The sequence below is a fragment of the Syngnathus floridae genome, chromosome 2 (assembly GCF_059516105.1).
Source record: "Syngnathus floridae isolate MCC-2025c chromosome 2, RoL_Sflo_1.0, whole genome shotgun sequence".
NCBI classification, from domain to species: Eukaryota; Metazoa; Chordata; class Actinopteri; order Syngnathiformes; family Syngnathidae; genus Syngnathus; species Syngnathus floridae.
This window is the reverse complement of record NC_142414.1, coordinates 24,443,029-24,466,153: the sequence shown is the minus strand read 5'-3', so window position 1 is coordinate 24,466,153 and position 23,125 is coordinate 24,443,029. Positions and strand designations below refer to the sequence as shown.

At 40.9% G+C, this 23,125-nt stretch overlaps 1 protein-coding gene across 6 annotated transcripts in view; it reads left to right on the top strand.

Moving 5' to 3' along the window:
• The window catches only part of LOC148402712 (band 4.1-like protein 1), a 31,790-nt gene that overhangs the window by 2,893 nt on the left and 5,772 nt on the right, over nt 1–23,125 (top strand). The window contains exons 2-16 of one of the 6 annotated variants that reach the window (XM_088368754.1): nt 5,490–5,578; nt 5,772–5,918; nt 10,688–10,792; nt 11,684–11,726; nt 13,158–13,233; nt 15,114–15,332; nt 15,422–15,509; nt 15,593–15,745; nt 16,360–16,457; nt 16,858–17,033; nt 17,587–17,831; nt 18,222–18,260; nt 19,752–19,781; nt 20,852–21,007; nt 21,292–22,266. In XM_088368754.1, the coding sequence (XP_088224880.1) occupies nt 5,507–5,578; nt 5,772–5,918; nt 10,688–10,792; nt 11,684–11,726; nt 13,158–13,233; nt 15,114–15,332; nt 15,422–15,509; nt 15,593–15,745; nt 16,360–16,457; nt 16,858–17,033; nt 17,587–17,831; nt 18,222–18,260; nt 19,752–19,781; nt 20,852–21,007; nt 21,292–22,266 (2,622 nt within the window). In that variant the 5' untranslated portion in view covers nt 5,490–5,506. The remainder of the gene's footprint in view (nt 1–5,489; nt 5,579–5,771; nt 5,919–10,687; nt 10,793–11,683; nt 11,727–13,157; nt 13,234–15,113; nt 15,333–15,421; nt 15,510–15,592; nt 15,746–16,359; nt 16,458–16,857; nt 17,034–17,586; nt 17,832–18,221; nt 18,261–19,751; nt 19,782–20,851; nt 21,008–21,291; nt 22,267–23,125) is intronic. The other 5 variants (XM_088368756.1, XM_088368755.1, XM_088368758.1 and 2 more) reach the window with 5 other exon arrangements.

The following is a 23,125-nucleotide window of genomic DNA, read 5'->3' as shown; positions in this document are numbered from 1 at the left end:
GTTTAACAAGACATTTGTTCTCACTTTATAGGGACTTTAAGATAATAAGTTTTGTTTTTGTAGTTTACAGCAGTGCACAACTGAGATGTATTTGAGTTACAAGTTGGCCAAACTTTGATAATACTACGAGTAGTAATACGAGTGAGAAAGTCTCAATGCTGTAATTTTGTTCTGCCCACCCAAATAAAAAGATTTATTGATGTATTTTCGGAGTCAAGACATTAAATCCAAGTGACTTATTTATATTTCTTTCCTTTTTCTTTCTTTCAAAAGTTAAGGTAAAAATATTGGTCTAAAAATAGCTGTTACTGGGTGAGTTAACATATCCACCTACATAGGACACTAAAATAAGTCTTCTTGAATATGCCACCGTTATTCAAATCAGAAACACCAAATGAGGTTATTTGAAGGTCAAATCACTGCATAATTTTTTCGTGTGTGAGCGTGGTGGCTGATACGTCACATGGAAAATTGTCGCTCACCCTCTTCCACCCACCACCTCTGTCTCCGCCACTTCAGTATTCACACTTCTACTGGAGCTGTCACTGCCTTCACTATAGCACCAGGCGACGCTTCACCTCTCAAGTGTGTCAACAGGCAAAATAGTGCCTGGAGGCTGCTCTCTTGTGTTTTCTTCACTTTTTTTTCTCATCTTATTTTGATACGCTTGGCAGAAGATGTTAGCCTGGAGTTTCCACAGCAACTGCATATAAAAAAGGCCCGCCTGATGACTCTGTTGTGTTAGTTTTCAAAAAAGTTAAAATTTTCCCATTAGCCATGCACAAAATGATGCATAGGGCATGACATCTCTCTTGCCACTGATTGAAGAGATATGTTCTCAGTTGGACTGTGTGCAGACGAAGATGATGCTCTTGAACTGACTGTGACTATCATGTTTGATCGCCACTAACTTGCAAGGCAGCCGCATTTTAGGGCAGAAATCAAGCCCAAGATGCCCTAAATTTTGAGCTGGTTCACTTAATATCTTTCGTGAATAACTTTGAGTCAAATCTGGGTTTAAATGTGACAGATTCTTTGTGGCTTTACATTTAAATTGTCATGACTTCAAATTGCAGTTGCTGTTTGCAGCAAAGTAGAATATTGGTCCTTAAAGGCTTTCACACTGCAATTAGAACAACGATTGTTTGCCGTTGACCAACCTGATGGTTGTGTGCATAAACACTGGTGATGCATGAGGTGGGGACCTGCCATTGTGGCCTGCACGACTGAATTGAAAAATTCATGGCAGCCCCGATGACATCTTGCTCACCCAACAGAAGAGATGACGGCAAAGTGATATACGTGGAAATAGGTGGTAAACTCTGGGATGCAAGACACATGTCATACATTGAGAAAACCATAGTCAGAGAAGTAAAACACCTACAAACAAGGGAAAATGATTTAAAACACAAACAAGGAAAAATTATTTCGAACATATCCTCCCCAAAAGAGTACTACATATAAACTGACTCCATGTGTTAAGCCTCTACGAGTCAAGGCTTCCACTACTACTGTTTTTCGACTACTTGATCTATAGAGTACGGCTTCCTCCTGGTTGCGTTCTCCCAGGGAGGATGAGGTTGCAGCCTCACTGCTTCTTTAGATTAATCATTTATCTCTGTTGTTTTGGGATGTAAATTGCAACAGACTGAAGCTGTACTATGCAGGCTGTCTCCAACAATGGTCTTTGCAAGAATCTCAGGCTTATGTGTGTGTATGTAAGTATATGTGTGTGTGTTTCTCCCTTGGACAAGGACATCTTGCCACTCCCTTTCACCCAACCCCCACCCATGATCTTTTACTGGTTTCCCAGAGCTACCATGAGCCCAGTTAGAATTGATGAGTTGGCTGTGTGTGCCACTTGGAAGCAAGCGCTGATTGGAGTAAGAGCATGATGGCATGGCGAGGATTATTATAGCCTAAGGCAGACTGTGTGTAGAAGTCAGTGATGATACAATGGATTATTTTACAAAGCATGCATAATTTCCTGTTACTGACAGGACATGCAAACGCACTGTCACACAAATGATCTCTGAAAACGGTTCAGTTTGAAGCCTCAATGTACACAGTACAGGGCTCTATTTGAAGGAGGTCTTTTATTTGTACAAATGCTAACCTAGTTAAGTAAAAAAAATGAGAGGTGTGAATGTATGTTTGGTGGCCATTCGAGGGTGTGGGAGCCCAACTGTAATTCCTTCAAGTTCAGCCTCATCCCACTGAACATTGGTGAGCATTTTAGAGGGCAGCACATTTTGCGTTCTTGTCAGGGTTTGTTTAAGGTCGTAAGTGTTAACCAAAGGGTCGCTAGACGTTCGCCAGACGTTTGCCTGTTTTGAAATAGTTTTGTACAGGTTACATACTACATGTTTGCAGCGTAGCTTTGCACTGTAAAATGTATTTGATTCCTGCAGCAAAACAGTGAGAGAGAAGCTGCTGAAATCACATTTTTCCCATGGGCATTGTGTTTTCCATAGACAACAGTTCAATGTGAACCGTATTTAAATGCAGAATTGGGGCTTCTTTAGAGGATGATGGTGGTGTTTTTATAGCTTCGACAGGTTCTGCCAATAGTGGCTCAGTTCTACCTCTTTACTTGATTAGAACGAATCTGTGCTATTTTCTAAAAGATGAGAATTAGAACAATCAGCAAAACCGGAAAGCAGTGACATGCTTGTTTTTAGATTTCTCTTGGAAGATTTAGAGTGACAATGTTTGGTGATGGGTCTTAAGAACATTACCACTGTTTCCCTCAGTTATCCAGACAGCTCAAAATTACACACTATCATCTGATCTCTCATTTGTTTTTTGGCCAAAACTAGATGAAGGGGAAAAAAAAAGAACACTTGCGGATGCACCCAAACAGTGAGCAAAATTCTCAAGTTGTGTATCCTATGCAGATATCTTTTGGGGTCATTATTTTTGGACATATTCATAAAATAGAATGTGTGAGGCACACTCGTAAAAAGATGCTTATGGAGACAGACATGATGACAGGGTTACGAGACTCCCCATTAGCTCTGTTGTCGTAAATGTGCTGCATATTGGTAGGAGAACGGTCAGGAGATCACTATTTTTTTTGTGGTGGGGTCACATTTTGCTTCCTTTGTTGGATAAGAGTTTGACATATGTTTCCACTTTAGTGTGTTTGGTTTTGAAGTCTAGCTGCTGGACTGACACCAGCTCGTGGCGCTGAGTATAATGATCCCTGAGGAGATACTGCATGACTAAAGTGGAGAGCAAAGCCAAGGTCAGTTGGAAGGCCTGACACAATCCCGAGTGACACACAGCAGGAATTCTTTATCTGAGTTACTGACAGCAGAACGTGACACTGACTTCCTCTAGTAATGAATGGCATTGCAGCATCTTGTAGTAATTATCTCCAGAACATTAGGACTATTATGGCTAGAAAAGGGTGGAGACTTATACACTATATTCACATTCATCTTTAATAGTCTGCACTGGTCTCCAATTTTACATGCTTGTGTAGAGCAGTAACCTACACCTTATAAGCGAGAGTCCATTGGCAAGAGCATTTGATTCGTTCCACCAATGACAGACAAACCCTCAGATGAACTGTTACAGAAACTCCTCAAACATTTAACAGACAAAAGCTAAAAAATATATAGTTATTTTTTCTTTTGTTGTTGCATCACATTTTCGATATCTTTAATATGGCCGCTAAGGGGTTAGGAAGAAAAGTCCCATCGCCTTAAAAACAAAGTGCCAGAACATATATTATTAATAATGTAATGACTTGAAAACCATCATTCATTCATACCATTGGATGTTCTCATATTAGGACTCTGATATGAATGAACTGCACGTGGCATGAGTAAAAAGAAGTCAGTCATTGAGAAGTTTGACAGCTGTGTATTTATTATTCGTTGGTTCAGGCCATTGAAACACAAGTTCAGAATATGGCACAATTGGCACGCTTGACACAGGGTTTTTTTCTCGGGCTATGCTGTTTATACTTTAAGCTGTTTAACAGACTTTCTATCCAAATTCTTCTCAATTTGTTTTTTTCAAACCCATCAAGGGTCACCACAGTGTACCACCTTCCAGGCGGAAAACTTGTTCTTCATCTGGGCCCGGAACCAGTACTTGTGGTCTTCAGATGGTTTTTTTGGACACTAAACAGCTAGCATTTGGGAATATTCAGTCTTCATGCAACCCAAGTTTTCATCAGGGTGTTTGATTTTTTTTTTCCCCGCAGAAAGTAAAATTTCAGAATTGTTTATTCATCAGGATGTGAATGAAGCAACATCAGAAAACCTTCTCAGCGTGGTTAATGTGGAAAAGTGTCATGTGAAACCCACCCATTTACTGTTTCCCAGATACCTGGCACATAAGCATTGTTTTGGAATAAACAGTTTGGAGCTTTCTTGGCAGTCGTTTTTCTATGGGAGGAGAAAGCATCCACTTTATATGTCAGAAACAACATTAGCTTACCATCAACGTCCCTGGGATGTTTACAAAAAATCTTGAAGAAATGGTTATTTGCTTGTGTTGACTGTTAGCAGTAGGACTGACTGCAATGCAAGTGCACCAATAAACTGAAAATAACAAACAAACAAACAAACAAACAAACAAACAAACAAACAAACAAACAAACAAACAAACAAACAAACAAACAAACAAACAAACAAAATAACAAACAATAAATCCCACTTGAGGAAAATGCAGTACATTTGCATAGAATTACCAAGCTTTGGTAACAATATAATATCCCTACTTGGTCAAGTAATTTAAACTCAAAAGAAGTTCTAAAGAATAATTCCAGTGTTATCTTGGCCAAGTTCAGCTGACATAAAGTAAATGTTAAGCTCTGATCCTGTGCTCTCTTTTGATAGCAATGTCACTGTCTGACTCGGGTTTTATCTCGAGTAATTTGCCCCTCTTTGCCATGACGCCTAATCTGAATTTCAGCTCTTTTATTTGGAGAACGAGCACAGATAGGGTTGGACCAGAGCGCAGTGGTCACCTTCACATGACAGGTCTCATCCGTCACCAGTATATTGCGCTATTGCTTTTATGTCCATCTCCTCACCTTGCTGTCATACTCTTCATAACCCCTTTTACTTGTGTTCTATCATTTCTCTTCATAACCTCCCCCCGCATCTTCAGATCACTACCCCCTTCCTGCCTCTTCCCCTCTATCTACGTAGGTTGTCTGCTGCGAGCCTCGCCTGCTGATAGAATTTACGTTTATATCTTCTTGAGAAGACAGGATGCAGGAGCTCGCACCCTGCACTCTTCCTCTATTTCAAGATCCTTTCCGTGCATGAAAAGCCGGCTGGATACGAATGGCAGCTGAGACTAATACAGTATGCCAGCATGACTCAATTAATGTGAGGATAGTTACAGAGGGAGAACGTTTTATTCAATCAATCAGCCATATTGGACATTTAGGGCCAGTAATCATTCCAACCACACTGTTCTTTTGAGCAAGCAAAATTAGAGCTGACTATGTTTATATGTGCTCATAGGTCTTCAATCTATTTCTATGACAACAGAGAAGACTTTGGCGGAGGAAATGAAAAGTGCAATGGAGGGTGACTCCAGGCGAACCAATCAGGTGGGTGCACTGGGTAACTAACAGCAGCTCACTTTATTCGGGTCTCTCAATCATTCCTCCCACCTAGACAAAGCATCTTTACATATTTCTGCAACGCTTCAACCAATTGAACAATTAATCATGTCGTGAAACAAGCAATTGCATCTGAAGGAGGATAGTAGGACGCGAGCACTTTTTGACTTTCTCTGTCCAGATTCCGGAGGATCGAGATGTGGATGAAAGCTCAGACAAGACACCCAGCAAGGCTTCCAAATCCCCCCAGAAGAGCAACAAAAGGCCCAAGACAGTCCCTGTTAAAGTCAGCTTGCTTGACGGCTCAGACTACGAGACCGCCGTTGAGGTACATTGCTCAATTCTGTGGTCCATTTGCATACTCACATGCTGAAGTGGGACAAGAGTGGAATTTTTAAGAGCTACACCCTGTCATTTACTGGCATCTGGGCCGTTAATTAAATCAATCAGAGTTGCCTACTGCAGAAGAGACCTGCAGTGACCAACTCAGCAGGCCAAAAGGACATCCTAATCCAGCCCCAAATACATTTTTCTGACTTTTATTGGAACAAGACATTAAACTGATGAAAACCTCATACTAAGATGTAAAATTGCACACATTTTAAAAGTTCTAAACTCGTCTTAAGTTGAGTTCAGGTAACTGTTTTCATGCTTTCACCATTTACCACGTTGTCTTAGACTTAGTTATTATTTTTTGTGTATGTGTTTAATCTTAGTTTTTTAATTTGGTGCATAAACTGAACCAACACAAGAACTTGTTTGTTGGTTGGTTGACATTTGTGACAATTGAATGAATTCAGCCTATGGGGAACGGAAATGTGATTCTGAATGTCTCCCATTGTTTTCTTTTGTTCCTCTTCTTTGTTACATTTGTTCGTCCAATTCACTGTTTTGTGCTATTGTGATCTCACAGATATCACCATTCTGCATGCACACCCAGTATCAGAAACCCATGTCACAAACAACAACTTCAAATCTTGGCCTCTTTTCTCTCTGGCCTTCTAATTTCTCCACGATTTTCTTATTTAAATTGTCATTCAGATGTAGTTTATGTTTTTGTCAGCTTTTTAGTTTGCAGCTCATTTTGCTCATGTCTATAAGCTTATTAATCCTGCACCACTGCCAGACCAAAAACTGATATACCTTGTTCCCTAATTTAATGAAAACTTCCATGGCACTCTGGCGATACTAGGTGAATTTCCACAAAGAACTGAATAGCAAAGTGACCGTACATGAACATTGATTGGAAATTTTCCAATTCGAGTCAGCACGGGTTATAGCATTGTGGTGCCCCAGAGGAATGTTTAATGGCCACACTCCATGGATAGTTGGTACAGATGACGAATGACTACCAGATGACTTTGGATAAATCAGTCAGCAGCTATTGGGAGAAATAAAATCAACTAATTAACAGAACAGCTTCAGGTCAGGTAACACAACAGCTTAGTTTTTAATGAATAGCAGCCACTTTTTGTACTGACTAAAAAAATTTTTCTTCAGCTAAAACAATGGAAACAACCTTGAGGTTTGCGGGTCAAAAGTTTCACAGTCCCATTGAGGCTTATTTTTACATGTATACTTAGGAGTGAACACCCGCAAGAGTTACGCAGACTCATTCTCAGAGGAATTTTGTTCAGTAATTGTTTTATCATCCTGTGAAAGTGCAGACCTATAATTTAATTAGGCTTTCATTTATAAAGTGTATAATGCTGCAGCAATTATAGCAGTCTTAAACTGTGCAAAATGCTTCTGATTGCTGTCACACTATGCAAGAAATTCTACTACATTTAAACAATCCTTGACTTGACTCAGCACATTGCATTCCACCTCAGAGAGACAATGTGTGTCGTGAAAAAATAAATGTGACTGAGTCAGGAAATACTACAGCTTTCACTGTGCGGGTGGGTGCTGCTCAGATCAACGACCGCAACTGCAACTGCTCAGCAACTGTGCGGCTTGAGGTGACTTTCCAGGAAGATTGGTGGATGTTAATTGGGCATTCCGCATTCCTGGTTGCCCATAGATCATTCATTATGAAGCTCTTTAACCCCTTTGGCCCATGTACTTGTTGAAGGGTCTATTACGACAACGGCTGACCTTATCCCTGTAGACAACATTACTTGTAGACCTTGCAGTGACTACCTTCCTCCATTAAACGGCGTAGCCAGCGAGGCAATTAATCCAAATGTAATCATGTTTTCCAATTTGGCCTCTCTTCCCGATGTTGTGAAAGAACCCTGAATGGACCATGTTACTTGTGCAGCAAGTGTGTGCCGAGTGTGATTCTGTTGTCCTTGAAGCGTGCTTTTCGGCTGTTTAATGACATCGGAAGCTATGGAAAAAATTGAGCAGCTGAAAAGAAGAGCAATAACACAACAGTCTATAATGAATAGATCATGCTAGCAATGCAGCAGACCTAGCTAAGAACGGTTTGTGCATGCACACGTGACGTCGTGACAGTGCAGATCATGCAGGCTCACATTGGTGAGGGCCGTGGCTTCGGTCAGACTCAGGGAGGAAGGCATTTAATGAGTCTACATTCAAACGTTGCAGTTTAAAAACTGCAAACTGCCTTTTTAATAAGCCCCCCATCTCATTCTTTACTAAATAAAATCTTTATTTTTATCTAACCTCTACGGGTATTGTGTATCTGTGTTGTTTTACCTCATTACATTACATACATAATTCCTCCTTGTCCATCAGATGCACACACATCCATCCCTTCACGTCTCTTGGCCCACAGAATTTGCACTTTGACAGGAAATCCATACATTGCAATTGACAGATGATGTTTGACCAGGGAGAAAATGGAACGTGAGAGCGAGAGAGGTGTAGGAAACCATAAAGAAAAGTGGGGGGAGGAGAGGCAGAGACATATGGTCGGTCGTGGGTGAGTCTACTGTTTGGACACAATGATGAATGCTGTAAAATCCAAACTGTAATTTCAGCTATGAAGTGCACTGAGCAAGCAGCTTTGATGCGAAAAACACAGAGAGCCTGACTTTGCCTTCCATCAAGGTTTGGCTGGTAAACGAGATATTGATCAAGTCCCACAATTAAAGCTAGGATTCCATTACCTTTGTGCTTGAGGCTTCCATAGGAACTCTCTTTTTAGTTATTGTTTGTAAATTGAACTGAATTTACAGAAATGCTAATGGCCATATTCTCACCTCTGCTACTTAACCACACGTCAATGTGAATCAGTCCTGCTGTTTTGGAAGTCCCTTCTATGTCTCCTGGATTTTGTGGCTAAACAAAATCAAAGAGCAACAAATTCAAAAATTTTAAAATCTTTGCTTCAGATCAATTTAAATAAGATATTTATTAAATATATTTATAACAAATAAAAAAAATGGAGAAAAATAAAGCCACTATACTGACACGAGGTCACAGTGTCTATTTCATTCTGATTTAATTCTTCTTTTTTTCCTTCTTCTTATTTATAAAAAGGGATTAACGTCTGCTCCGTTTATCATTTTACATTTGCATGTAATTACTGAACCAACGGCAATAGTCATGTTACAGGGGCATTGTTGATGCACTGCTGTTGTCATGGCGACCCTGTATTCTCCTAGCTTAGTGGGCTACAGCATCATCGTGGTGGACCAGCCAGGGCACACTTTACAGTATGTATGAGTACCGTATTTTCCGCACCATAAGGCGCTTCGGGTTACATGGCGCAAAGTCAATTGTAGGATCTATTTTGTATTTAATCCACACATAGGGCACACCGCATTATAGGGCGTGTTAGGGTTGATAGATTAGTTTCATCCAATGCTTATGTTGGAATGTAACGTTAGAGCGGTGCTCACTCTAACTGGGAGCATGCTTGCCATGACTTAAAGGCTTTTAAATGTGTCTTATGGTGCGGAAAATACACTACAAGTTGTGTTCAATAATCAGCTGCAAGACATTTTCAAAATGGGGTTATATAATTTTTTTTATTTTTACCGTCCATCCATCCATCCATCCATCCATCCATCCATCCATCCATCCATCCATCCATCCATCCATCCATCCATCCATCCATCCATCCATCCATCCATCCATCCATCCATCCATCCATCCATCCATCCATCCATCCATCCATCCATCCATCCATCCATCCATCCATCCATCCATCCATCCATCCATCCATCCTTGGGCAGTAGGAAGTAACCCCCGAACTGCCAGCCAATCGCAGGGCACACATGCACACACGCAGGCACACGCACGCACACGCCCACGCCCACACACACACACACACACACACACACACACACACACACACACACACACACACACACACACACACACACACACACACACACTGTCGGTCCCTGATGGTGTTGATAGTGTATTGCTCAAGAGCAATAAAGTCCAATTCCTCTTCATTACTGTTTTGAAAGAAATGGTACATTGTTTGGCTTTCTTCTTGTGTTCACTGCTTTAGTCTTTTCTGACCAAAGAGAAAAGTATGGAGTGGGAGAGGGCACAAGGAACCTATTACGTCTGTTTCTATGGTAACAGCTGCTTGGTTGCTTTGTCACCGTAGGAGCTGGACTGCCCAAGAAGATGTGTGTGTGCACATTGTGCATGTTTGTGTGCAATCAACAGTGTGCATGTTTTTTCCCCAAAGGGCTGCATTAATAAAGTGTGTGATCTGTTGTTTAGCTGGTGATGTGTTTTCCTTCGCCTGACGCTTGTCGGCACTCCCATTCAGCAGGGGGTAGTCATTGCTTGGCATCTTTATGATGTTAAGCATTGTTTTTTACCCTTATGGGACATGAAACGTCAACGATGAACAAAAAAATGTATACAACATGCAGTACTATTGTTTAGTGCCTTGACAAATAAGCCTTCGACAACGTCAGGACTTCCATATAGTTTTATGGATGTTAGGTGGTAAACATTCCGCAGTCTGTATGCCTCTTTTTTAGTTGTTGCTGGCATACATTAAACATGTTTAGTCACTTGCAACTGTTATTGTACAGTTTTTTTATAGCGATGTGATTCACTGTGGGTATATGTGTGTGTGTGTGTGTGTGTGTGTGTGTGTGTGTGTGTGTGTGTGTGCGTGTGTGTGTGTGCGTGTGTGCGTGTGTGTGTGTCTGATAGAAATTTGCCAAGGGCCAAACACTGCTGGACATGGTTTGTGGCCATCTGAACCTGTTGGAGAGGGACTACTTCGGTTTGACGTTCCACGACCCCGACAATACCAAGGTCTTGCCAACATATTAACACACCTTTGGAAATATTTGGGATGACTTGTTCCGAGCACGATTCCTTCACAGCCAATATGTAAAAATTATATAAGGGCGGCACGGTGGAGCACTGGTTAGCATGTCTGCCTCACAGTTCAGAGGTGTAGGGCTTGATTCCAGCTCCGGCCTTCCTATGTGGGGTTTGTATTTCCACCTCTTCCCTAATCGCTACTCTGTGGATCTGAAATACGTAATGACAAGACAAGTCCGTGGCACCTACTCTCCTGACCACATTTGCTTCACACACTAGTTAGACTGAAGGCGCATTTCAGAATGGAATGTGAACGCTTCCACAAAAGAAATTGGATTCTACCCAAAAAAATCCAAATTGAGCATAAAGACCTGCTAGCCTATGTCTAGTGTTTGAGGCAAATCACTGTGGCACATATGCAGTGACACATCAAACAGCATGTAGTGCTTGATTTTGTACACATATTTTGTGAGAGCAAACATTGGAATGTGAATTAAGATGTTAACATGATTGATTATCCATGGGACATTCTATCAAATGAACCAGATGGAACCTTAATTCGAACAAGATCAATGCTAGATTCATCTTGTCCAAACATGTTGGCTTCAGACTGAAAATAGGATTATACAGCCTTTTTAAAAGAAGGTGCTTGGATTCGAAGGAGACTCATAAAAGCTGCTGGTGACATTAAACAGAACAAGCAGCATTTGGTTAACCTTCATCACACCCATATTGATGCTTCCTGTCATTTGTAGAGGCCAGTTTTTGCTCTTCAACTATGCAAGACAGTCAGCAAGGAGCTCTTGAAATATAGCTGAGGGATTTTGCCGAGGTCAAATCTCACAAAAATGCATTGTCTCTTTTTTTCATCTTTATCAGCATTGGTTGGATCCTTCCAAGGAGATTAAAAAGCAAATTCGAAGTAAGTGCACAAGACAGAGACTATGCACACTCAGTATATTCTGTGTGTGTGTGTGAGTTTGAGTGCAACGTGTGCATGTATGTATCCGATTAATGAACTAGACTACGTGCTTGCAGTTTGTCAATGAAATGATTTCTCAGAAATATCTGACCTCGACTTCATTATCAGACTGCCAAAGAAACAAAAGACTAGAAAGATGAGCGAGAACGGGGTTGGTTCATTTAAGAAAAGTTGAACAGAGGGCTAAATCATGCAAGGGGTAGGTTTTATCAAGTAGTGAAGTTCTGTTGAGTTCAAAATAAGGGTGAAGTGTGTAATAATTTTCAAATGTTTTCAACCCCTGTTTCTGTGGCATTTTCCATTTTCCATGCATGGAGGCAGTGTGCCCCAGTAGAGGTCTGTGTAGATCAGGTGTCAGCAACTGAGTGCTACTTGTAGGGAACTAATTAATGTGAACATCTCATATTATGTTTATTCAAATGTTATTGTTAAGAATTAACGGCATTCATCATACAGATTACTAAGACCGTCAATATCAAATATTTTTGAGTCAGTAATTCTATTAATTATTCCATCGATTAATGGACTAATTGGACCATGAATTTATTTTGTATAACAAAATATATATTTTTGATGACTTTTTATTAATCGATGATTGTCAATCATTTGTTATTGTTTTATGATTAAACAAAGCCAAATAAACAACAAAAGCAAAATCACACAGGAGCTTCAACCTTCTTGAAACTTAGAACTTCTTGGGTTTAGCAAAGAGCTGCTCGTTGGGTACATGCGTCTGAGGCTACTTTAAATTTAGCACTGCAATTACAGGTAATCCATACTTTTCGTATCCAATAAATTGATTACGGTTAAGAAGTTTGGTCCATAACCGGTCAGAAAAAGGATAAATGTTCATTATTGTTTTCCAAAGTAAAGCAGATGTTAACAAATTTCTCATTCTGATGAAACACAAGCGATATGTAGTCTGCTTACGTGAAAAACAGAAATCACCAATTGTTAAACCAATCAAAGCATTGTAACTGTTGAGAGATGGAAATCAGAGGATGAGTACTTTTTAAAGATATTTGATTAATCAATTAGTTTTGACCCCTCAAGTGACAACAAAAAGCATTGTAAAGATTTTAGCACAATAATTATCAACAATAACTTTACAAGGCGGAAAACCAAGCAGATATCATATAGCACATCAACACAAGACATCAACAGGACTGCCACGTTGACCTAGTGAATATGGCTGTAATCAATTATCACACCAATTCATATTTTGCCATAATATATAGCAGTACACAAATTATTTCAGTCCAGTCCAATAGAATGGATATTTGGTCTAAAATCAACAATGCAATCATGAGCTGAGTGGTTGAAGATTGTTGGAAATGTGCTTAACTGTCTATGTTGCTAATTTGTTCACAGTTGGCGCCTGGGTTTTGGGATTCTCTGTTAAATTCTACCCCCCAGACCCCTCAGTGCTCATTGAAGACATCACCAGGTTGGTCGGAATTCTACAGCTCAAGTCTTTAATGTGTGGAGTTTGCGTGTTCTCCCCGGGCCCGCGTGGGTTTTCTCCGGGCACTCCGGTTTCCTCCCACATTCCAAAAACATGCTTGGTAGGCCGATTGAAGACTCCAAATTGTCCCTAGGTGTGAGTGTGAGTGTGAGTGCGATTGGTTGTCTGTCTCTGTGTGCCCTGCGATTGGCTGGGAACCAGTTCAGGGTGTCCCCCGCCTACTGCTCAATGACGGCTGGGATAGGCTCCAGCACGCCCGCGACCCCCGTGGGGACTAAGCGGTTCAGAAAATGGATGGATGGATGGAAGTCTTTAATGTCTTTGGCCATCACTTCACTTGAGTAGGATTGTTGAACAAGAAAGTTTAGACTGGGCAGAGACAAAATGACTCACCTCAAAGTGTGAAACCAATTCGATTGAAAAATATATCCGTAAATTCAAAACAGACAAACCGACCGTAATTTATATTTTTCAGCTATCATAGTCGGACAATCAAATGAGGGATTGAGCCAAGGCTTGATTGAGACATGACCTATTTTGGTCTTGAAACTTTCGCCCAGAACAGCGTTTGATGTTTGGGTCCTGACAAGTAAAATTATTAGGTTTCCAGTTGGTTCCAAACACTGCGTTAATTGTTTTAATCCAATACTGCTGGGACAAATTACAAAAGGATGAATCACACAACTTGTGGAAATGCATAACAGCATGTGTGACTAAATTCCACAACTCGTATAACCTTTCTGTGTTAGGAAGGTGTATCCCCTGAGTAGAATATGCAATCCAGATGTGGAGTTCAGTGCCAATACCCCAAAAAAATCTAATGATTGAGGGATCCAGAAGTCTGTCTGTCTGTGGCCACTAATCATTTTGGTATAAAACCAACAAGGTTTACCGGTTGTTGAAATTCCACAATCCATTGACATCAACAAAAAAAAAGTTCTCAGGATTTCAGGAAACTGTCAGACATGACATAAAGTATGCATATCCGTATTAGTAATAATAGATTAACTGCTGACTGGTTATTTAACGAGCAAATATAAAACGCTCTAAAGCCATGCTGCTCGGATTACTATGTTTATAGAAGATATTTGTTTTCCATGTGACCCAGTGAGCACACTGCTTCCTTGAACACGCAGGAAGCCTTACTGGAGTTGGTTTCAACCGCAAAGCAATGGTCTGTTGTAATTTTGGCACGACTGGTATTTGTATTTATGACCTTTTTCCCCCGATCTGAAAGTACTCTCGTGTCCAAGACAATCAGTATGTATAACTGTGAAATTGTTTTTGGACGGACATTTTATTAAAAACATCAAGGACTAATCAACCACGAGCTGTGTGGCTGATATATAAGCGATGAAAGATTCTTCTGTTATACTGTACAATTGGATCCAATTTTGATTATTAAATAACATTTATTGTCTTTGAGCAAATTTTATGGGGCTAATCACCAATGTTCACATAACGCATAGCACTTTGGTTTTAATTTACTTGCTCATGACCTAATGTGCAACTGCTAAATTGAACACAGTCCATTGTGCAGCCACTGGTTAATATTGGATTTCAGAAAAAAAAGTGAACATGATATGGAAATGATTCGTTCCACATTCCAAATGTCAACAAAATAAAACTTTTATCTACTGTAACAGCCAGGGGTACCCTGTGCCATAGTAGGTAAGAAAAAAAAAAAAAAAAAAAAACATGAATGAAAAATCAAGTGCGCTGAAGTCTCACAAGATTAGAAGTCTCTCGAGCCTACATTGGCAACAGTGGATGTTTTGGCAGTGTGAAAGTGTATTTGTGCAGTCATCTTAAAAACAAAAAGACAGAAGGCTAAACCTAACAAGTCTCTACATATTTGTTAGGTACTACCTGTGCCTGCAATTGAGGGACGACATCCTGTCCGGCCGTCTGCCCTGTTCTTTTGTAACGCACGCCCTCTTGGGCTCCTACACTGTTCAGGCTGAACTGGGTGACTATGAGCCAGAGGAACACGGGCTGGATTATGTGGCTGACTTTCGCTTTGCCCCTAATCAGACGCGGGAGCTGGAGGAAAGGGTGATGGAGCTGCATCGTAACTATAGGTCGGCACACAAATTCACCTAATTGCCAGGGAAACTTTGTGGGGTATGGCAGATTCAATGATGACTCATTTGTGATTATTCCACCCTAGAGGAATGAGTCCAGCAGATGCAGAAGTGAATTTTCTAGAAAATGCAAAGAAGCTCTCAATGTATGGGGTAGACTTGCATCACGCTAAGGTACATGTACAGAATATAGTAGTTACACAATTTGTAGTATATGGTAGTTACTTATGCTAATACAGAGATTTTCCCATGATTAGGATTCCGAAGGAATCGACATAATGCTTGGCGTGAGCGCTAATGGTCTGCTCATTTACCGAGACCGTCTAAGGATCAACCGCTTTGCCTGGCCAAAGATTCTCAAGATCTCATACAAGAGGAGCAATTTCTACATCAAGATCCGTCCTGGAGAGGTACTGTCTTTTTGGACGATGCTTGGTTTTGCAATTAATGAACCCAATGCCCAATGACGACGGCTCATGATCGTATGACAAATCCTCACTAAGTGAAATGAGGGTACATAGACTCCACTATTTCATGTAGTCATGGTTTCACTGTTGTCAGCAGGGTGCAATAGAGGTTAACATGTCTGGTTGTTCCTCCCGAACTTTCATGAGCGCAATTTTCTTTCTATCTTGCTAGTGACTAACAAAGCCAAAGTTTTCTGAATTTCCTTTCTCTATCTCCTCAAGTCAGTGTGACTTTACATGTTTACGGTCAGGGTCGTGTTTTTGAAAGGACAATTTAAAGGCCTGTGATATTGCTAACAACCTATTGATTGGGCAGATGCTACTTCTATTCACATCACTGAACATCTGATGCAGGGAGTTATTTGTCAGTTGGCTGGAGTTGTACCGTGCGTGTCACCAAAGAAAATGTGTCTGAGGGAAAAGAAAATATATTGATTCTTCCATTGCAGTAAACACAGCTCACCCTCACACTGTCCCTTCATCTTTTCCCGCACTCTCTCCTCTCACCCTTCCTTTCTTTTCTCACCATCCATCACTCCTTCTCCCTCACGGCTCAGTATGAACAGTTTGAAAGCACCATTGGCTTCAAGTTGCCCAACCATCGGGCCTCGAAGCGCCTGTGGAAGGTTTGCATTGAGCACCACACCTTCTTCAGGTAGGACTTGGGTACTTGCCTATTCTGCATTGCTGCATGGCACAAAACAGCCACTAGGAATGGGCCTGATCATTGATCATACAATCATTAAGAACCCTGCTGTCTGCGTGTAATTGTTGATTGATCATCTTGAAGCAACTGAGACAAAACAGAATGCAGCTTAGCTGGTCAAAGCAGCGGGGCTGCTGATTCAGTCGGAAACCATTAATGTAGGTAGTTGCTGCCTCTACGGATTCTTTAAAGAATGCTGATTGCGTCATGCATTTTTCGATTGGCTGCAATCAAGACAAATCTTGGCCGTATGGGTTAGGGACCTCATTTTATCAGCAGAAATCCAGGACTAAATTGCTTACGTTAATTTCTTTAACCTAAAAATATACTCTGGGAACTGTTTTTACAGGTTGGTATCTCCAGAGCCACCACCAAAGGGCTTCCTGGTGATTGGCTCCAAGTTCCGCTACAGTGGGCGAACTCAAGCCCAAACCAGACAGGCCAGTGCTCTGATTGACAGGCCTGCTCCTCTCTTTGATCGCTCTGTTAGCAAGAGGTACTTGCTGTCCCGAAGTATTGATGGGGGTAAGAGCTCCTGTTCGTACTGAATCCCTCCAGGCTGCAGCCATGTTTGTTATGGTCTTCTGAAGGAAGGAATCTTTCTTGGCAAAGCTTTCTCCTGACCTTTACATATAGTTAGACGTTTGTAGACTCTTTTTGATGGTGAGCCCGTCATTTAAAAATTTAAAAGTATAACTGCATGGCTCTCTTACAGTACAGTACACGCCCTGTCGTTCTGTCACCACAATGTTATAAATGACTCCAGTGAGAAATGTTATTTGTGACAAAGTATAAAACTACTGTCCGGAATCAAATAGACCAACTCAGAATCTTTTTCCTGGTCACATTGTTTTTTACTTGACAACGTTCACAGGGCTCAGTTATAATGCCTCTGAGGTGAGTGCAAAAATGGGCCGCACAGCATAGTGAACAAAAACAATTTAGAAAGCTGCACCCCACACCATATAATTGCCCTCAAATCAAGATTTATTGTATGTCAAATGGATTTTTGTAAAGTGTACCTATGTGAATTATTAAAACTAAACACAGCACTTTCCTTTCACTGGCACCAAACCAGCTTCAACTTTAGGTAATAGTATGGACCAGTTGTCTCAGCGGAGCTCGAGTGAACGAACACAGTTCATGTCTAGAGAAGACCTGGACCAGGAAGGCAGCATGGATCTAGACCATGATCACTACCACTATGCGGAACAAGACCAAGACCATGATCACGACACTGACCGAGACTTAGAGCTGCACCACGGTCAAGAGCACATTCGTGGTGCGAGCATTTCAACGTGCAGCAAAACTTTGGAGCTCAAGGTATGTTTTCTCACATTGACTGCTGATCAAAACAGATTTTATTCAATACAGTTCTCAGAGTTTTGTACTGACCCACATCCTTGACTTGACAAACATCCACAATGATAAAATCTGTGAAACCATTTATGCTCTTCAACGTCCTTTGCATTGGACAACGGTATTCACCATCCCTTTGTTGCCAATCATTTGACTAATCTCACTGGTTTTTAGCTCCTCTCCAGGCATTTAAAAAATCCTTCACTTGCTTCTAAATCCCCTTATATTTTTTGAAGCATCTCTAAAGGATTTCTCTCGTTTCCCTGCTCTAATGTCATCATCCTTTCTCACTAACCACCCCCTTTGCTGTTTTTTTGACCTTTTTTTCCCCCTCTGGCTTGTCTTGTCCTGCAGGCCGAGGAAGCAGCCTCGCCTGTAGACTCGAAACCAGAGGTATTTTGGCCACTTATGTGTGCGTCTGTTTGTGGTTGTTGTTGGTTTAGTACCGCAACTTGTGTCTGCACCCCATGTCCTTTTGTGATTGTTTTTTCCCTGAAAGAAATGCTACTTCTATTCAGCTGGAGATTTAGCAGAATACCAATGCTGGTAATTTGTTGTGACACTGTGAGTTGTTCACAACTTAATGGATAGAAGATGAAGGGGGGACAAAAACATGGCAGTCCTGTGTGGAGTTTGCATGTTCTCTCTGTGCCTTCATAGGTTTTCTCCGGGTAGTCAGCTTTCCACCCACATTCCAAAAACATGCACGATAGGCCAATCGAACACTCGAGATTGCCCATAGGTGTGAGTGCGAGAGCAAATGGTTGTTCGTCCATTTGTGCCCTGCGATTGGTTGGCAACTAGTGCAGGGTGTCCCCCGCCTACTGCCCGTAGTCAGCTGGGATAGGCACCAGTATGCCTAGATTTTCGTGAGGAGAAGCGTTTCAGAAAATGGATAGATGAATGGATAGTTTACGTTTAAATCAATTATTAAGTCTTTAAAAAGAAACATCACCTAAGTTACAATGTACACCAGTGATTGTCAGTTTTCTCACAACAAACACAACCTAAAAAAAGTTTCATCTTCATGACCAATATGAAGTACAATTGTGTAATGGGCCTACATATTGCTAAAAAAATAAAACATTCCTGTTTCTATTATCAAATGAATCGATATGGCTCATATATAGTCATAAGCCACTGTACATTTTTGTGTTGTGTCAACATTATTATCAGACTTAAATATCAAAACTATGTACCTGATAATTATTTAATCACACTGTATTGCACATAACTAAAATGTACCTTAATACTTTTTAAGAACAAACACAGTTCTGAAATAATGAATGAAAATGCACTCAAAAGTTTTACAGATCAGCACTTAGGCAGTGATGCTTCTGTAGAGGCACGCATTCACTTGTATCAAGGGGAATGATTCATTCTAATTTTTAGCTTTCATTACAAACAGATGGTCCATTGCTGATTGTCCAGTGCTTCTTTTCTCAAATGACTAATCTCTTGACGTTTCAGTCTGCAACAGCCAAGTGTTAAAGATGATCATTTTTGAGCATCAACATGTTTTTTAATTGGAACCTGCCACACAATATATACTTATGTATTCACACACTCACGATGTTTACACAATCATTTACCACACAGTCTTTAGGGAAAGTAGTCCTTGTTACTTATATTTAGTCTGGGAATTTGTATATATATATATATATATATATATATATATATATATATATATATATAATCAATAAGCCAATGTTGAAAGGGATTGTTTGATGATCGTGTGAATGTTTGCCCGCTGGTTTTCTTTTAAACCCCTTTGCTTTTACATCTTTGCATGAAAATCAACCAAACTAATGAAATAAAATCACACCATCATCTGCTTTGCTTAAATCGCCTCATCGCATTTGGCTTGCTCCCCACTTGGACAAGGATCTGGCCTCGGCTCGGCCCAAGCAGGAGGTATTTGCTTATCTTGTCTACTTTGATGTTCGTCAATTATTGTCGTGCAAGAACACAACATGAAAAATGTTTCTTTTGACTTCAGTGTGCCATATTTGCAAACACATTCCACTTTACAATGTGTCAAACTACTTATTTTACTGAGGCTGTTGACTTGTTTTGAGCACCAAGGAGCTGGAACCTGTATGTCTGAATGTAGTGAGAAGGTGTAGAGTGGTGTCTTCCCCAAAGCAAAAATAAGTCATTGAAAGTCATTCTACTGTATAACGCCATCATCTGGAACTGACGTCAATCATCCAAGATCATTCACCCATACAGTTACACATTTGGGAGTGGGAAAATTGTAGGGGCTTGCCAACAGTCCACACCTCAAACCAAGTGAACACGTGGGATTGGCTTGGGTGTGGAATGTATTCTAAAATGACCAACACAACCACAATGGCTGACTTGTTATGACTCCTGGTTGAGGAAGTAAAGAGCAGTGTGACAAATTTGTGACTAGCTTGAGGATCATGCACATTACTAGGCTGTTTTAGCGATGTATGATTCTTCCACATAACCCAGAATGTTCTTTGAAAGAATGCCAATATGTCTCGGTATAAATTTACCATATGCTACAGATTAAAATGTGATTCAACAAAGCACATCAAACAAGTCAACAGCAACAATAAAAGAAGGTGGTTGGCATAGGCTGTGATGATGTGAGCCATTTTACATGGGGAGAATGCACATACCCAGCTGTGCTGCTCATCCCACAAATGCATGTTAATTAGAAATTTAGAAATAAGGTATATTGTAAAAGAGCCTTCCTGGTGGTATGACATTACTGGCAAGAAACGTTTTTAGTGTCCAAGAGGACCAAACATTTTGTTCAACATGTAAACTGGAAGTTTGTTAATGTGATGACGAGAGGGTGTAAACAAAGTCAAATAATACGTAATCTAGCAGAGGAAATGTGTAAGCCTTAGAGAGTACAAAAACACCCTGTTTAATTTGGGCCTTTTTAAAAGATCTGGAAAGTATCTCTTTGGTGTTTTGTAACTCAGCCTTGACTTCTACTGTGTAAGTAGCAGTTCTTGGACAAGCCAGAAGATGTTCTACAGAAACACCAGGCCAGCATCAATGAGCTGAAGAGGGCCTTGAGGCAGCCCAATAGCAAGATGAACCAGCGAGAGAAACGAGCTTGCTCTGCTACTCCTCCCGGAGGAACCCCAGAGCGGAAACCAGTAAGAATGTGATTTGATTACTGAGTAATGACATCAAGATTTTCCCTTTGTCTGATCTGTTTGGCTTGGCCAAATGTCCTCTAATGTCTTATGCAGACATTCCAAATGTTACTTACTGAGGCTGAACGAACCATCAAGTGAGAAAAACACATCTTGATGAATAACGGAGGAATGACGTGATTTGCATTTCCCCTTGACATGTCTTGAAAAATCCCTTTTAGTGTTTCGTAGGGTAAACATTGGGGTGTGACGCTAGGCTAACTCTTTACTCTATGTCAACATAGGCGACTGGTGAAGTCAATTTGATTGACAAGCAGGATGCTTTTGGACGAGCGCTGGATTGTGACTCTAATGTGGCTAGAGACACGCTGACGGTCACACCTTGGGCTGAGGAAAACGGGGGAATGTGGAACTCTCAAAGTGGCAAATCTCTTCAAACTGACTTAAGAGCAATGAGACAGACAATTAGAAGCCCCCAGGATGCTCCTTTGGCTGCTAACAATGGTCGTGATTTTCTATCAAAGGGTTACATTCATGAAAATGGATTCAGTTTACCAAATACAAAACAAAGAAACGGAACACCGAGCAAAGATGTTAAGCTTTGCCAACATGAGCATAACATACCTCAAGTGCCATCAAAGAACTTTGCTTTCTCCTCGGAGACTCTGGATTCGGACTCAAAGGGAAAAGGGGCCGAGATGTCAAATGACACACAGAAAATCGAAGGCCTGAGTTCTGAAGGTTTGCTGAAAGATTTCTGTAACAGTTTCCATTGTGAACAGCATGAAGTGACCAAAGTCGTTCCTCTCAAGCCGCAGAGATCCAAAAGATCTTTGAATAAAAACACCATAGTTTGTGTGAATCCTCTTAACCAGTCTACGTGGGTTACTGTCGGGGATACGGCAATGACACAATCAGAAGGCGAATCCGCGGAAAAAAGAAGTATGGAGGATAATGTTAGACTGGCCACAGATAGAGTCAGTGACACAGCAGCTAGAAACCACCACAGTGGTGCTGGAACATTGCATCATCAACAAGACTTGAGAGAATTTAGGGATGCAGCAAGTCCGCTGCCAAAAAGTGGCGAAAAACCGGAAGATGCTCAGAATAACGCAGAGAGGCTGCTGTCCAGGTTACCAACTGTTCCCCCACGAACACTCCCTCTGAAAAAACAGTGGTCCAGAGACCGCCACAGCAACACTGACTGCAGCCACATCCACTACAGAACCAACCAAGACGCCACCAAGAGGAAGCAAGCGGTAAACCACCTAAAACTGTCTGTCCATCATGGGGAAGTAAAACATTGCATGAGCTTGACGCAATGACATGCAGAACTTGTGTTTGCCATCTCCAAAGTACAGCAAAATCACGCGCTCATCCTTTACAACTCATGTGACAGAGAAAGCAAAAGTCATTGATCGACTTAATTCTTCTCCACGCTCCAGCGAGCTTTTTGCTTTCCTTTTCCCCCCTCTGCAAAGCTTGACATCTGCTTGGTCATTTCAGAACGTCACAGACCTTTATACCAAGGTCCCCTTTATCCTTCCAACATCCTCACATGACAAAGGTGGCTGCTGTTGCAAGAAGCGCAAGGCCTTTTCCAACCATTCCTCCGCCGAAATCTATTTGTAAATGGCCGAGAAAGGCTGTGAAACTAAATGACCTGCATTGGCACTTCTGTAGCAACACTCGACAGTCTAAAAGACGTCGATTAGACACGGTCAGAGGCTGCAGAGCTGCCAAACCTCTCTGGTTTTAGGCATTCATACATCCCATTTCCAATGTAGTGTACCTTTTCCTTGAAAATGGTTATTTATTACTTTTGTTTAAAAAGTGGAACGGTTCAGTGCATGGCATTGCAGTTCTTTTGAAATGAAAAATAGCATGCTTCTGGCTATAGCTTCAGTGAGGAAATTTCTTGTGTTTCTTCCCAGCCTGAGTAAGAAATCCCAATGGACAACTTATCACGCATTACACAAACAATCAGCAGAGAACATTGCAAACTTTTTTAAATGTAACAACCAATGTGTTCATTTTTCTAACTGAATCCTGTTATTTCGGTATTATTAGGCAGACTGTCATGAATGAATTTTGGATTTGATCCATTATTGACTGTAT